The following is a 14,777-nucleotide window of genomic DNA, read 5'->3' on the forward strand; positions in this document are numbered from 1 at the left end:
AACCACTCATCCCCATACTTGTTGTATTTACCTGAAGCACACCGGTAAGCTTATAATATTGATTTATAAGTTGAGGTGTCAGGTATGTTTTCACAGGAAATGATGATGTCAGTCGACTAGAAATTTGAATGTAAAGTAGCCTGCAGTTTTACTTTTCACATAGAGAGGCAAATTTATTCATTTCTGCTTAACATAAAATACTTATTTTATAAATGATGACAGGGAAAATGACATCTTATGATAAAAATGTATATGACCACTTTAATGTAATATTGCTGCAGCTCTTAACTGAAAAATGTGTTTTTGTAATGTTGTAAACAAACCGGTCAACCGGTTTTGAAACACTTGAGTGATATTTTTTCTTCTTTTGATGTCAGGGTGTAAAGTTAAATGTGTGAAATTAGTTCGGTATACCAAAATATAATTTTGAAAACATAAATGTTTTTTTTAAATAATATAATAATTGTGATGATCTGAAACCACCGCGATGAGACAATTGTTTTATAAAAAGTAAATGTGACCTACTGGTAGTCTATGTGTATGTGCTTGTTTGTGTCTCGGATTAGACAACAAATTGGCTAAACAAATGCAGATTATCTCTTCAACATCATAGCTGTCTGATCGGCTGTAGCGAGGGTATACATGGCAGTCAGCTAAACTGATGGATGTGCCCGCGTGTGTGGAAACAGCGGGAGTCAGACATCGTCTGGCACCTGCTGCTCATTGGCCACAGGGAAGAGATGACACCAAAACCGTTTCTAAATCTTCCATGCTAATGATGCACATTTGTCTGTTTGGTCTAGTAGGCAAATGGATATAAACACGGTTTAGTTCTATAAGTAAGGATTTGTTTTTATCCACAGTCTCCAAACTCCCAGCAGAAGACTATTTAAGTTTTAAGACTGCACTTGTGCCTCTACACCAGCCCTGATGCTGTTCCTCAGCGACTCCATCCACTGTTTTTATTAGACAGCTCACCGCTTTCAACCTCAGTACTAATAATAATCTTTAGACTTCTGTGTTCTGCTGCTGATTTCCCTCAGGAGAAAGCCTCCCACCAAAACAGCCTCTGAACCGCTTGTGTCAAATAGACAAACATGATGCCGTCTGAAGCGCTACACTACAACGACCCGTTCTCACTGTTTTTTAGAGGGTTGGGACTACAATGGTATTATTTTGGGGATACTAAAATGATTTTTATAAAAGTTTTCATATTGTTGCTGTGATGGGTTCGATTTGTGCTTCTTGTAAATAGTATTTAAGCAGCGTGTATGTTTGTTGAGGAAGTTCAAGAGCTCGAGGGAGTTTTGTCGAGGGAGTTTTTTTTGCCTATTTGTGCTAATTACGTGCATATGTTTTAACACCAGACTTTCATCTTTGTTTAATTAAAGTAGTTTTTATATCATAAATGAATGCAAACTGTAATTATAATATATGCAAAATAACAATATACGGTAGCAAGTGGAGAAAAAATTATTTAAAGGAACAGTTCCAAGGAAAATCCCATCTTCATTTACTTACTCTTAAATTGTTCACAATCTGTATACATGTCTTTGTTCTGATGAACACAGAGACAGATATTTGGCAGAATGCTGGCAACCAAACAGTTCTTGGCCACCATTGACTACCATAGGAAAAATTGCTTCATACATTTCTTTGTTCTGTCGAACACAAAAGAAGATATTATGAAGAATGCAGGAAAGCATATAGTTTGGGAGAACTTTTAACTACTGTGGTAGTCAATTGTGACCAAGAACTGTTTGGTTACAAGCATTTTTACAAATATCTTTCTCTGTGTTCATCAGAACAAAGAAATGTATACAGACTAACTTGAGGACGACAGAATCTGTCCCTTTAAGAATGTTCCCAAATGCATTCTGTATGTGGAAACAAATCTGACCTGCAAATTTGCATAAAGCTTGTTTCGTAAACAACAAATGTGTAATTCTGTGAATATAACTTAAGATCTAGGATAAGATTTGAATAAAAGTCGGATGTTTTATTCAATATTTATTTTTTATTATTTATTAAATAAAACATATTTGAGACAACACCTTTAATGTCTCTGACTGTTACTGATGCCGAAGTCTGTGTGTATTTTTGTCAAATCGTACATTCACAGTGAGCCTTCTAGTAGAATGACTTTGAGTTCATCTTTTCTGTCACACGGCTATGGCTGCTGTCATCTTTTACTACAGTAAAAGGCCTCGATAGAAACAAACCCCTCTTAAAGCTCTTCATGTGTGCAAGAATAACTGTCAACTACAGGCGGCGTTCACATAAAAGTCTGTGTGTGTGTGCGCACGAGTGAGTGATACATGTTTGCGCTCTATAGTGACGAGGGTGATCCATCATTCTGTATCCTGGTCTATTGCACACACATACACACGCCCAACAGAGGGGTTTTATCCCAGTATAGAAGTTTCCCCTGATCGCTCTATCTGTATTCCTGCTGGGACTTCCATCAGCACCAGAGTCGCTGCGGGGCACAAGCAGATGAGAAATGTAGACACTTCAACACAAACATAGCCTAGCAAATCAAGCAAAAGCCTCATTGTGGTAACACTAGATTATAACACACTCAGAAATTGGTTTACGTTGTCATTTTTAATTGCAAATTGAACTTTTTTTGTCAATAGTTTTTACTATTGATTCAGTTTTATGTATTATCTACAATTATCTTGCTTTGGCTGTCATCTTGGATGGATGTTTTTTCCACTGAGCTTGTTTTGCATTTTGAGATATCCTTTCTTTGCAAAGAATATGTGCAATGCAGTCTAAGAAAGCTGCAAAATGCAGTAATTTAGAACTTTTGGAACAGCTTTTGCACCTGCAGCGTGCCTAGAATGCCTACGTAGGCAACTCCCTTGGTTTTGGAACAGGGCCATAGTTTATTAGGATTGCACAGTAATTGCGTTTGTGAATACACAGTAACATTATAACAAAAATGTACCGTTATCTGTGGGTTCAGTATTTTATGGTTTCATGGTATCATTATTGATATCATTTATGGTAAATGAATACGGGTCTCGTGCGTGACACTTTCAGATTCTTTCTGTCATTTTATTTTCAATTGCTTTGATTCCTTATGAAAGTTAAAGGCACTGTGTGTCATTTTTTGGAGGATCTACTGACACAAATGTAGTATAATATTCATAACCATGTCTTCAGAGGTGAATAAATATCTTACATAATGAAGCGTTATGTTTAATAACTGTAGAATGAGCTATTTCTACAAACAGTGTGCCGCTGGTTGCATTTCGCGGCCTCGCCAATAGATGTCGCTAAATTTAATAAACTGGACCTTTGACAAAAAGTTTCATTATCTTATTTTTATTGGTAGGAAAACTATAGAAACCACAAATATGCTTTTGTCTTGCCACCATAACAATAGTTTATTTTTTAGTATTTACAATTGCTGCCACAAACAATGGTTAATGCACTTTTAACAAACCAGGGTTAAAATAAACATATCTGTGGTAAGTATGCCATTTTTGCAGAAATTACAATAATATGCAATATATCTCTAGGACAAACAGGACCTTAATTTACGCGATGATGACAAAATAATTATATTTACTGTGTCAAATTGTGCATTTTAACCTGGAACCAAAAAGATCAGAAGAAGATTGTTTTTGGTGGCTAACCTCGCTTCTCTTCCTGTTCTTATTCCCTGCTCTCCAAATCTTCCTGAGGGGCTTGACGCTGTTGTTGCGGGTCTGATGAGCATTTGATGAGCGCTGGAAGAGCGAGTCTATGACCCAGTTCCGTCAGCGCCACTGCGTTGATGGTGCAGAACATCCTCACGCTCGCTGTCTCAATATCTCTCCTCGCTCTCCTTCTCCCTCCCCGTTCTGCTGATTAATAATTGAGAGTTTGGTTTTTGTCTGCTCGCGGTTGGGAAAAACGATTAAAAGGCGAGCTGAAGCGGGGCTGATGAAGGGAACCGATGGAAAAAGAAAAGTTAAAAAGCAGCTAGGGCTCGTGCTGGGCTTCAGAGAGCGTTGAAGCAGCATCATTAGTTCTATAGAGACGATGTAGCAGCAAGTTATTCTTGCGTGTGTGTGTGTGTGTGTGTGTGTGTGTGTGTGTGTGGTTTTCATTTACTTCTTAAGGGTCGGTTTCTAAAAGTTTGCAGAATTAAGGGTGAAGAAATGTTGCTGTTTCTACAGCAGCTATATAGAGTGATGAGGAATTTTTAAAGGTTATGCTATCTAACGAGCCGGGTCAACAGTAGTCAGTAGACTTACTTATTCGCTCTAAACTTGGAATATTCTTATTTCTTTTAAAGCTTTTTAGACGAATAGTGTTGATGAAAAGTAAGGATTTCAATATTTACTCTTGTTTAAAATCGTTGGTCCTCTTTATTCTTATTCTAATTGAAAACTGTAATATAAAACTTTATTGTTAAAAAATTATTTCACTGACAATGGTAAGATTATATGATTTGAGCTGTCTAGTACTTTGAGAAAATGTCCTTTTGACGTAATTTGACATCAACACGTGTTAAAGGATGTGAAGGGTGTCATCTTTGTTTAATTGTGAAGCATTGTAGAAGAAACACAAGGACTTTGAACACGCAGAAAGCACATAAACATTGATAAATTGAGCTTTGTTCCATGAAGGCCGTGTGATTTGTTACTTGTTAGGGCTGTCCTGCGGCTCATAAACGCCTGCTGCTTTGATCTGTTATCTCACTGAAGTGGGTATGGACTGTTTTGAGATGTCCGCTGTCATTGGATTACTCTTCCTTCACATTCCCAGTCTTAACACTTACTGGAGATGCAGACACAGAACGCTGTCGACGGGGGGCCTGGAAGACGTTTCTGGCGTCTACCCAGCATGCCTCAGAGACGTCGAACGTTCCTGAATGCTGTGACCTGAATGTAAGGACTGTTAAAGTGGACTGTTTGTTATTTCCTACATGGGCATAAATCAAGCAGTCGGATTTGACCAGCATCACCTGCAAAAGGAAGCAGAGAGGGAATAATCTGGGCTTGGGCCTTGAATTGTTCTGTCTGATTTTTTCCAAAGCGAACTTTACTCTTTGTCTGGACATGTGTGTATATCATAGGATTTACAATGAGTTTACATTAGACTGCTGTTGTGCGTGTCTGCGTCTGCTGTTTTTACTCGGACAAATAAGCACGTTTTGTTTCCTGTGTGACATTTCTCTTGTTTTTTTCTTGCATACAGTCCGGATGACATCGGCACATGCTGGTACATTCTGCTCTCCGGATCGGTCTTCATCAAAGAGTCCATGTTCCTGCCGCGCTCGAGGTATGTGTCTTACCGAAATATCATCAAACACGTCACACTTTTATTTTATTGATCTGGTAAGAACAAGCGTTTAAGCTGTAATCTTTTCTCTCTTCTTAAAGGAACAGTTCACCCAAAGACACAATAAAAATGTGTTTACTCACCTTCCAAAACCTTCTGATGAAAACAGAGAAAGATATTTGGAAGAATGCTTGTAATGCCAAACCGTTTTTGAATTCAAAAAGTGGATCAGAACTTTTTGCATTCCTTCAAAATATATATTTTTGTGTTCAACAGAACAAAGAAATGTATTATGCATTTTTTCCTACAGTGGTAGTCAATGGTGGCCAGAACTGTTTGGTTACAAGCATTGATGCAATAATGATGCAAAGGCAGCGCTGTATATATCATCCGTGTTAAATGTCGGACATACACGCACACGTGTGCACAAAGCGTATGAACAGTAGCAAGAAAATGGAAGAAACACTTTAGATTTGATGGAATTTAAAATGCAGGAGAAAAACACTTCACAGAGATGCTCTCCATTTGGCTTGCTGTGTGAATATGTCATCGTATCGCCATGGCAATAAGAGAAGCACATCTCTCCTCTCTCTCAGTTTTATTTGGTTTCACAGTGAGAGAGCTGTGATGTGTGTCTCCTGTAATGGACTGTGACTCAGGCGTTCACAGAATAAAAACCAACAGGACAGCAGTGCACCTCTTAAACAGAGGTGCGTCTTGGTAGAGTGCTCACAGACGTTCAATTCTTTCCCAAGAGGCACCACTGCAACTGTGTATTTGGTTTTACCTGAAATGCACCAGCTCTGCAATAACATCTTATTAAATTTCTGTATCATGTGACGTGCATTATTTTTCACTACCGTTTCAAATGAAACCATCTGTAACATGGCTCTCTCGATGCAGTTTGGTGAAACGCGGCTATTTTCATCGCACCTGAAACTCTCTCTCTCTCTCTCTCTCTCTCTCTCTCTCTCTCTCTCTCCTCTCTCCTCTCTCTCTGTGCAGAATGCAATGTAATTACCATCATTACAACTTTAATGGTTTGTGAAGTGCTGGCAGGAGTGAGAGTTGAGTTTGAGATGGCATTTGGAAATGGCAGCACTGGTTGCACCTGGTTCCTCCTCTGCCAGGGTTTATGTAACAAGGAGAGCTGTTGAACTTTGTATTACAGGCTTATTTAACAATGGTTTGTATAGTTACTAATTTAGTTAAATCTGATCCTTTAATAGTTTCATTGTGCTTTGCATTTAATATTTCCGAACACAAGGCTCTGAAAAATATCAACCACAGTTCCTAGAAGCATTTGTTCCTTCATCCTGTAAAAAAGTGAAATGGCACAATGATGGTTTGTTTGCTCTGATTATCGCTGCTGACGTTCAGAGACCTGAGACCGTTCAGAGATTTATATTATTATATAAGTATATAAGTAAAGCACATATTGGTGCTTGGTTCAGCACCAATACAAATATTAAAAAGTGCTTGTAAACTTTGATAACACAGTATTTACTCATTGTAAAAACTAATGATGATTTATGGCACAAAATCCAGGTTAGTGGGAGCCAGAGGTGGACATTTCGTATATCTGTACTTTTTCAAAGTATATATTTTGGACTTCACATCATTATATATCACAAGTTTTACTCTACTACATTTAATAAAAATACATTAGACACTTTTCTTTTGAGTGCAATACTTAAGTGCTAGATTTTCATGGCATTAATGGTAAAACCAAATCAATGTTTATTTACGAAATTTTGTGCAAACGGTTGATACGTATACATGTATAATGTAGTGAGGTAACGCATTCCAGTTAAAAACATTCTGAGAAAGCAAAATCATTGAAAATGTACTTGAGAGTAAAACTATTCACTACTGTCCACCCCTTGGGGGTCGTTACCATTGTAGGAAAGCGTTGTGATTGAATTAAAATTAGCAACCGAATTCTCGGTTTAGTTTTTATATGTAAAGGAACTGTCTACAGGGTGTTTTTTCCATGGAAGTGTTCCTTCCGTTCTGCCCTGAAGCGTTTCACATAGCAGAAACTTCGTGAGAATATCATCTCTGGCATGGCATCTGATAGACGACTCTTGTCTCAGAAATTGCGAGTCGCCTCTTTGCATGTATCAACATGCCCTGTATGTTTTTTACAGTGACAACATTTTTGCAAATATGCGTGCCAATTCCCAGCCAAAAGCTTGCTTTAAATCTATAAGCTTGATTTCATTTCATGAACATTTTTTAATGATTATTTTTCTGCAAATGTATAATCAAATCCACTTTATGAATCTGCGCTGCTTATCTTTACTATTTATCGGTTTGTCTGCATTTGATTCTGTTGGGGTCTCTCATCACCGCATGTCTTTACTGTGGGTTGTGAGGTCACATTGTTTGTGTGTAGAGGTCAGACCCTCCCTCTTGGCTCAACAGGAAGTAAGAGTCTGGCTGGAATGTTTGCTTCAGTCGATCTTACTCTGAGTGGCAAGAACACACATTCTCCGGCGCTTACACACACTCACACACACACTTGTAAGATGAAGGTGGCGGAGCTGTCAGGACGCAGTCTAGTGTTTGGGGTGATGTTGTGTTTGCAATATCACATTGGTGTTTAGTGTGGTAGCAAGGCGTGTGTGTGAATATTGAGTGAAGACCTTGGACACACTTGTGGATTGTTCGTGGATTTTATGTGATATATTTTGTAGCAATTTCTCCTTATCCTCAGGTAAAGTTTTTTTTTCTATTTGTTACATTATTTACATTATATATTTTAAGGTGTGTTGCATATTAAGTACAGGTTATCGTTGATTTCTTTATTTACACATGCCTTATAGTCTTAGCTTAGTTTAAAAAAGCTATTAAACATTCATCACCATTGTTGTGTAAAGCAGTGGGGCATGTTGTTCCACATGTTGTAAGTTGGCACATCTAATACATGTATTTTAATCAAATGTAAACAGTAAGTGTCAAACTCCTTTTCCTTTTATAAACATTTATGCAAACAAGTATTTGGGTAAATAATTGCATTTGATTTACCATTTGTACAATTATGACAACTTCTGCAACATGTGTGTAAAGTTCTCTTTCCTGAATGTTAAAAGTAAGCAGTCATGAGTAATCATGCAAGTGTCAAGCTTTACTACTGATGCCTCAGGCGATATTATGCGTCGCATCTAATAACAGGTCTGAGCTGCATTTGAAGTTTATGCAACATTCCATTGCTTTGTGAACGCAGATGTGAGAAGCAGCAAAGCTTTGTAGAGCTCGCCAAAGCGTTACAATGGAATCCTGTTATTGGTTTATCCATTCGACTATATTTCAGCGTGTCCTTAAATCCTCCAGCTCACCCACTTTGCCCATCTGACTTTCCCACCGACGGCACTTGCGCAATACGTCTTTAATCTTTGACTGCGCATAATATGAGGGGGTGAAACAGGGCGTTTTATTTACTTTGGAGGCCCATGCGATCTTTGCTTCTGTGTTTGGTACAGGCATCAGGAATGTTGTGTGGTATGGAATGTAGAGACCGGCTGTTTTTTTGCATTATATTGTAATTCTCTTTTACACATAGCAGCTTTTTTTTCACAATGCAGAAATGAAGATTCTTAAGGAAATGTGTGTCAAACAGTGAGAAATCCAAATCTGAGATTTGTTTTTGGCTACAAATTACAAGCCACATTTCAACACAGGACCCATTGTGTGTGGTCTTACATTGAGGAGCATTGTGGGTAAATGGTGCCCCACCTGTTCATTTAACAATCATTTATCACTATTTCTGCCAACTGCAACTCAACAGAAACACGAATTATATAAAGTAGTTATTTAAAGGACACTAGTAGTGAGCAAATTTTTACTATTTTGCCACTTTCTATTCAGGCACATCGCATGCTACTTTAAATACAGTGTTTGTGGTATTAATATACGCTACTAAATTTGTACGGAAATCAAACAAATTAGGGCTGTCAAACAATTAATAGCGATTAATTGTATCCAGAATAAAAGGTTGTGTTTACAAAATATACAAAAATGACAAAATACTAAATTATCTATAAGTATATTTACTTGTAGCCTATACATATTTAGGAAATATTTACATATATTTATCAATAATTAAAATTGTATATAAATGTTTTTCATTTTTATATTTAATAATTTGCTTAAATATTTGCAACTATGTTTATGTTTTTATGAATACAAAATGAATATGCACAGTACACAGACGTATATTATGTAAACACAAACTTTTATTCTGGCATCCCTAAAACAAATACATACAAATGTTTACTTTATGGAATTGTATTTCATGTGTTTTGGGGGAGGGGTGCCAGTGAAGGGGTTATATTTAACAGTTTTTAAAGGGGGTTTCGCTGACCTCTCCCCTATTTCCTCTGGGTCTCTTTTTGCGGATGTGTGTATGGAAGCGTGTGTCACCTTTGGACCGAAGGGACACTGGGCAGCTCATTTGGCTCAAAAAAGTGCTTTGCAAGCACCAGTAATGATAAATGAACTAGCTAGGTTAAATTTATGTGTCATTTTGCAACACAAAACAGAATATATCCCACTGTTTTCCATTGTTCAAACAAGTTATTAGGTATTAGTTTGCAATGATCTTTTTAGTAAATATAAGTAGTTTCTTTTTATGATATTACTAGTGATTATATGTCATTATATGTTAGAAAGATGGCTAAAGATTTTAATAAAAAGGGATGATAGTGCGCTTCAATTCTGTCATCATTAATTCACTTCAATGATATTCAAAACCTGTATGTGACTCTTTCTCCTTTGAAACACAAAAGAAGATATTTAGAAGAATGTCTAAGGGGTCTGTGTCTATTTCATGGAAGTCAATTGGGGCCGGTGTTGTTTTGATACCAACGTTCTTGAACATCTCTTCTTTTGTGTTCTGTGCAACAAGGCCATACAAGTTCGGAATAACATGAAGGTCAGTAAATGAAACAACGCAAACTTAGTATTTTTTGGGGTGAACTATCCCTTAAAGATTAGGAAATGTAGCAACGCAAACTTAGTGGCTGCACGGTCACCATGGCTTAAATATGTCCTAGGACACACTTTTTGCCAGGCCACGTCTTCCATTTTCTATTTCTATCTTAAGGCATATATATTATAGTCCAAATTATAAATAAAAGTCCACTATATATAAATAAAGCCTCCATCCTGCATGGAAATTCTCCTCACATTTCCATGGACCCCTCCTTATATTTTTAATATTGACTTCTTTTCAGTGTAGTCACTTACACACTACTTCTTTCATTATTCTGTGATGTCATCTGGTGAACTTTTCCAGCTCGGTTGTAGTTTCTTTCCCAGTGGAATCTTACTTCTAGGCCATGAACATTGCTGCGAGTGTGTGGATATGAAGCTCGGATTGTAAGCGTGCTTTCATTCCCACGGAATCTCTGAATTCTGTAATTGGCCGGAGGTTTATAACATTTCTGTCTCTTCCTCTTCTCTAGCTTTGGGAAGAGGTCGGCAGGGAGCTTACGCCGTGGATGCGAGTGCATTGTCCTGGAACCATCAGAGATGATTGTGGTGAGTACTTTTGGACCATATCATCATTATTTTCTGTATTTGGAGCTGCTGCCTATGTAGTACAGTCCAGTTTGGTTACTTTAAAGGTTCTTTTTAGGTAGAAATGCTTAAGTAGGCAGCACTGTCGATTTTGGAAAATAGCTTACGGTATATATTTACAGTTTTGTTCTCGTAAATGACGATTTAGTATTTTCCATATCCTTTCTTTTGAATTTGCCTTCTTGTTTGGGTTTCGCCATGCTTTAATCCACTTAAACGTACATTTGTTACATGCCCTCCATTTCCCAAGAATTTTTTATTACCGGAACCCAAATCATTTCACTTGTCCTATATTACGCAAAGCCAAATCATACGACTATACATCACTTATATAAGTAGAGCGAAACCTCACTTATCTAAATTCACAGCCTTGGATTTGCTTAAGTTTTTAAGGCAGTGGAAACGTGCACGCACGTGACGACATCCACACAGGTCCCTGTAACTGTGAAACCGTACGGTCAATCTCAGGTTCGGGCGATGGCCGTCATCTTCAGCAGATTGTCGTGCCCTCATTGGGTAAGTCGCCTGTTATTACTGGCCAGATCTGCCCTGTAATTACAGGCAGAGGCAGGATATAGATACTGCACTCTCGCACTCTCACACAACCCAATATGCTCCCACCGCTCAGCACTCGCCGGCAGTTGCCATAGCAGCGGTTGGTACGGCAGCGAGAGATTTGATGTGTAATCCCAAAGGCAGAGTGGGTGTGAAATGTGAGGCTGCAGCAAAATAAGAAGAGGCGACGGAAGAGAGAGATAATCGTGTCACTTTATGTGTTGTAATGTCAGCGTGGCCAGCACTTTTGTATGCGCCTCACAGCCGTGGCATGTTTGATGATGGTGTGGCGTTTGTGCTCGTCTTGAGTGCATGCCGAGCAGCAGGCTGTCAGAGTTAAAAAGGGCTGTGACAGTGCACTGCATGTATCTGATGTTACAGAAAAAGAAATAAACACGTGATGTTAAGCATTTCACCTAAAAATGTAATTCTGTTATTCACGAAGTTTTCACTTTGTATTATTGTACCTAGCGTTGTCTTTTGTGAAGAAGGACAGTTTTGGAAAGACCTGGGAGTGAGCAAATTATGACAAAATTTATCTTTTTGAGTGAACTGTTCCTTTAAGATTAAAGAAACAGTTCTTTCTAAAAATATATATTTGTATTATTCATTCACCCCCATGTAGTTGAAAATCAGTATAATATTAAATCAGACTCTTTCTTCCATGAAACAAAAAAGAAGATATTTTGAGTAATGTCTCAGAGGTTTTGTGTCCATACAGTAGAAGTCAATGGGCACCAATGTTGTTTGGGTACCAACTTTCTTCAAAATATGTTCTTACTTGTTCTCCAAAAGATAGAAAGTTAAATGACATGAGGGTGAACTATTACTTTAAATAATGAGTTGAATATATAATAGTGATGAAATATGTCACTCATTTTGATAGCTTGGTTTGCCTAAATTCTAATACGTGATTCAATACAGTTTAAATATAGCACATGCACATACAGCAAAATTCCAAACCAAGAGTCCTCGCAAGCTTGCATCCTCTCCTAATCTTCAGAAACCGCGTTTCCCTCCAGTTGTGCATCTCTCTTTGACGTAGGCTTTTATATGCTCGCCCCCCCCCCCAACACACACACAGACATGCTCACACACCCACTGCTATTTTTACGCAGCAGCGAAAGGGGTTGGGAGGGTGGTGGTGAGGAGAGAGAGGGCATCTCACTCCGTTTCTCTCCTCCCGCACAGGTGGACTATATGGATGAGAATGAGGAGTATTTTCAGCGACAGGCATCTCACCGGCAGTCCCGGCGAAGGTTTCGCAAGATCAACCAGAAGGGAGAGCGGCAGACCATCATCGATACAGTCGACCCCTATCCGACCGGCAAGCCGCCCATAGGACGGGGATACCATACGGTCAGTCACATTCCTCGAACTCTACCTGTACAGCTTCTCCTTTAATGTAGCTCCTCCCCCTATGTGATTGACAGTGTTTCTCACCTGTTTGAGTTTTGTTGTCGTGTTTGTTCGTGCACTGGTTATTTGGTTATTCCAAATGCTTGTTTTTCACGTGTAACAAATGTTACGTGTGCTTAGGAGTGGACGGTGTGACCATTGGTTAAAATAAGCATTTGTATTTATAGAAAATATCATTGCAGTATGTTGTGTTGTTACATGGCAACCATAAACAACTGGGATGTACTGTCCATTGGGTTAAACAACACCGCCTAATAATAATTTCCTCTCTCACGTGTAAATAACATAAACATTTATGCGCAGTTTTTTTTTTTAACTGTAGTTAAACAATGGTCGATTTATCGTAAGGGCTTTCAGTACTGTCCTGCATATGCATGATGCTGACCGCCATGACAAAATATAAAGTTTCACATTGACACATTATTTAATTAGCACGGCCTCGCATAGATCTTACAGAATATAATGTCACATTTGGGATGTCTCGTATAAAAGTCTTCACCCTCTTATAACCCTATTTGTCAGGAGCTCTGTCTTTTCTCCGTGTATATGGCCATGAAAGCTCGCAATGGCAATATTTTAAGCAGAAAATGTACCTGGAAGTCTGTTCTTTGCGGTAACCACTTCGCTATTCTCAAATTACCAATGTGGAAGGAACAAGATTTAGTTCCTCTTCACATTTATCTCACCTGAACAATAATATTATTTCTTCTGATAGATAAAAGTCTCTCTGTCTCATCCTGATTCCACCATTTACTGAGTTTCTGTTACGAATACGTATTCTAAAAATATAAATCTGCACAAACTCTGGAACAATTTGACATGCAATAGATGATGTCAGCAGAGCGAACGTTTTCATGTTGAATTCTGATTGTGAAATACTGTTTTCCTTTCTCTCATGACTGTATCTGTACCATTTTATTGTTTGTTTTAAATTTTCCGGATCATTTCCTTCCCAATGTGTTTGAATGTGTTATAAACCATAAAAAGGAACTTAAAGATGTCATATCACCAGGAATTAAAATAGTTTTTACTGTAAATCATACTGTAACATTAGAACTTAAAGGGATAGTTTACCCATGAATGAAAATTCTGTCATCATTAACCTCTTGTCATTTCAATCCTTTATGACTTTCTTGGTTCACAAAAGAAGATATTTTGAAGAATGTTGGTAACCGAACTGCAGCAGTACCCATTGACTAGCATTGGATTTTGTGTCCCTACAGTAGAAGTGGTACCAACATCGTTTGGCTTCCAACGTTCTTCAAAATAGCTTAGTTTGTGTTCTGCAGAAAAAAGAAAGCCATACAGGTTTCAAATGACGAATGTAAGTAAAACTAAAAAGTCCAGAGTCCAAAAAAGCCTTTTTAAGTTTGCTTAAACTTTTAAAAAAAACGGTCGGTTTCATTTTCATTATCAGAGAGACAATGAAAAATGGTCATAAAAAACTAATTTATGACAGTTTGGACAGAAAAAAGCTTTACAAAGTTTAGAAAGAAAAGACTGATATGACCCCTTTAAAGTTTTAAATCCTTTCAGAGTTGGTTAAGGGAACGAGAACAGAATCCAGTTAACCAAATTAAGGTTTAAAACCTTGTTTTGCATTTTACACATTGCCAATGACATTTTCTGAATTTCCCTGTAACATATTGCTCTTGCTTTTGCACTAATAGACAAAAATCAGCATGGCATCTTTGTTTAATTTAAATTGCAAGCTGTTAACCTTCTGCTTTTATTTCCTTTCCTTCGAGCTGATCCTTTTCTCTCTTTAATGTTATTTGTGCCCACATACAGTTGCAGCAACGTCTCATACTGTTTATGCTTGTATGTGGAGGCTTTCATTGTCATATTCCATTATAGTTATTCATTGTCATGCCTGTAGTGGATGTTGTATGATCTCTCTGTAGGGGTTAGCCATTGTTGTGCACCTATTGTCAGTGCAT

At 37.9% G+C, this 14,777-nt stretch overlaps 1 protein-coding gene across 9 annotated transcripts in view; it reads left to right on the plus strand.

Annotated features, from left to right (window-relative positions):
* Positions 1-14,777, plus strand: part of rapgef2b (Rap guanine nucleotide exchange factor 2b) — an 86,155-nt gene that overhangs the window by 24,968 nt on the left and 46,410 nt on the right. For 7 of the 9 annotated variants that reach the window (XM_079480072.1, XM_079480073.1, XM_079480070.1 and 4 more), the window contains exons 4-6: positions 5,197-5,280; positions 10,749-10,824; positions 12,610-12,777. In XM_079480072.1, the coding sequence (XP_079336198.1) occupies positions 5,197-5,280; positions 10,749-10,824; positions 12,610-12,777 (328 nt within the window). Of the gene's footprint in view, positions 1-4,792; positions 4,887-4,970; positions 5,060-5,196; positions 5,281-10,748; positions 10,825-12,609; positions 12,778-14,777 lie in introns of those variants that run through there. The other 2 variants (XM_079480071.1, XM_079480074.1) reach the window with 2 other exon arrangements.

Source organism: Barbatula barbatula (genome assembly GCF_947034865.1).
Source record: "Barbatula barbatula genome assembly, chromosome: 18".
NCBI lineage: Eukaryota > Metazoa > Chordata > Actinopteri > Cypriniformes > Nemacheilidae > Barbatula > Barbatula barbatula.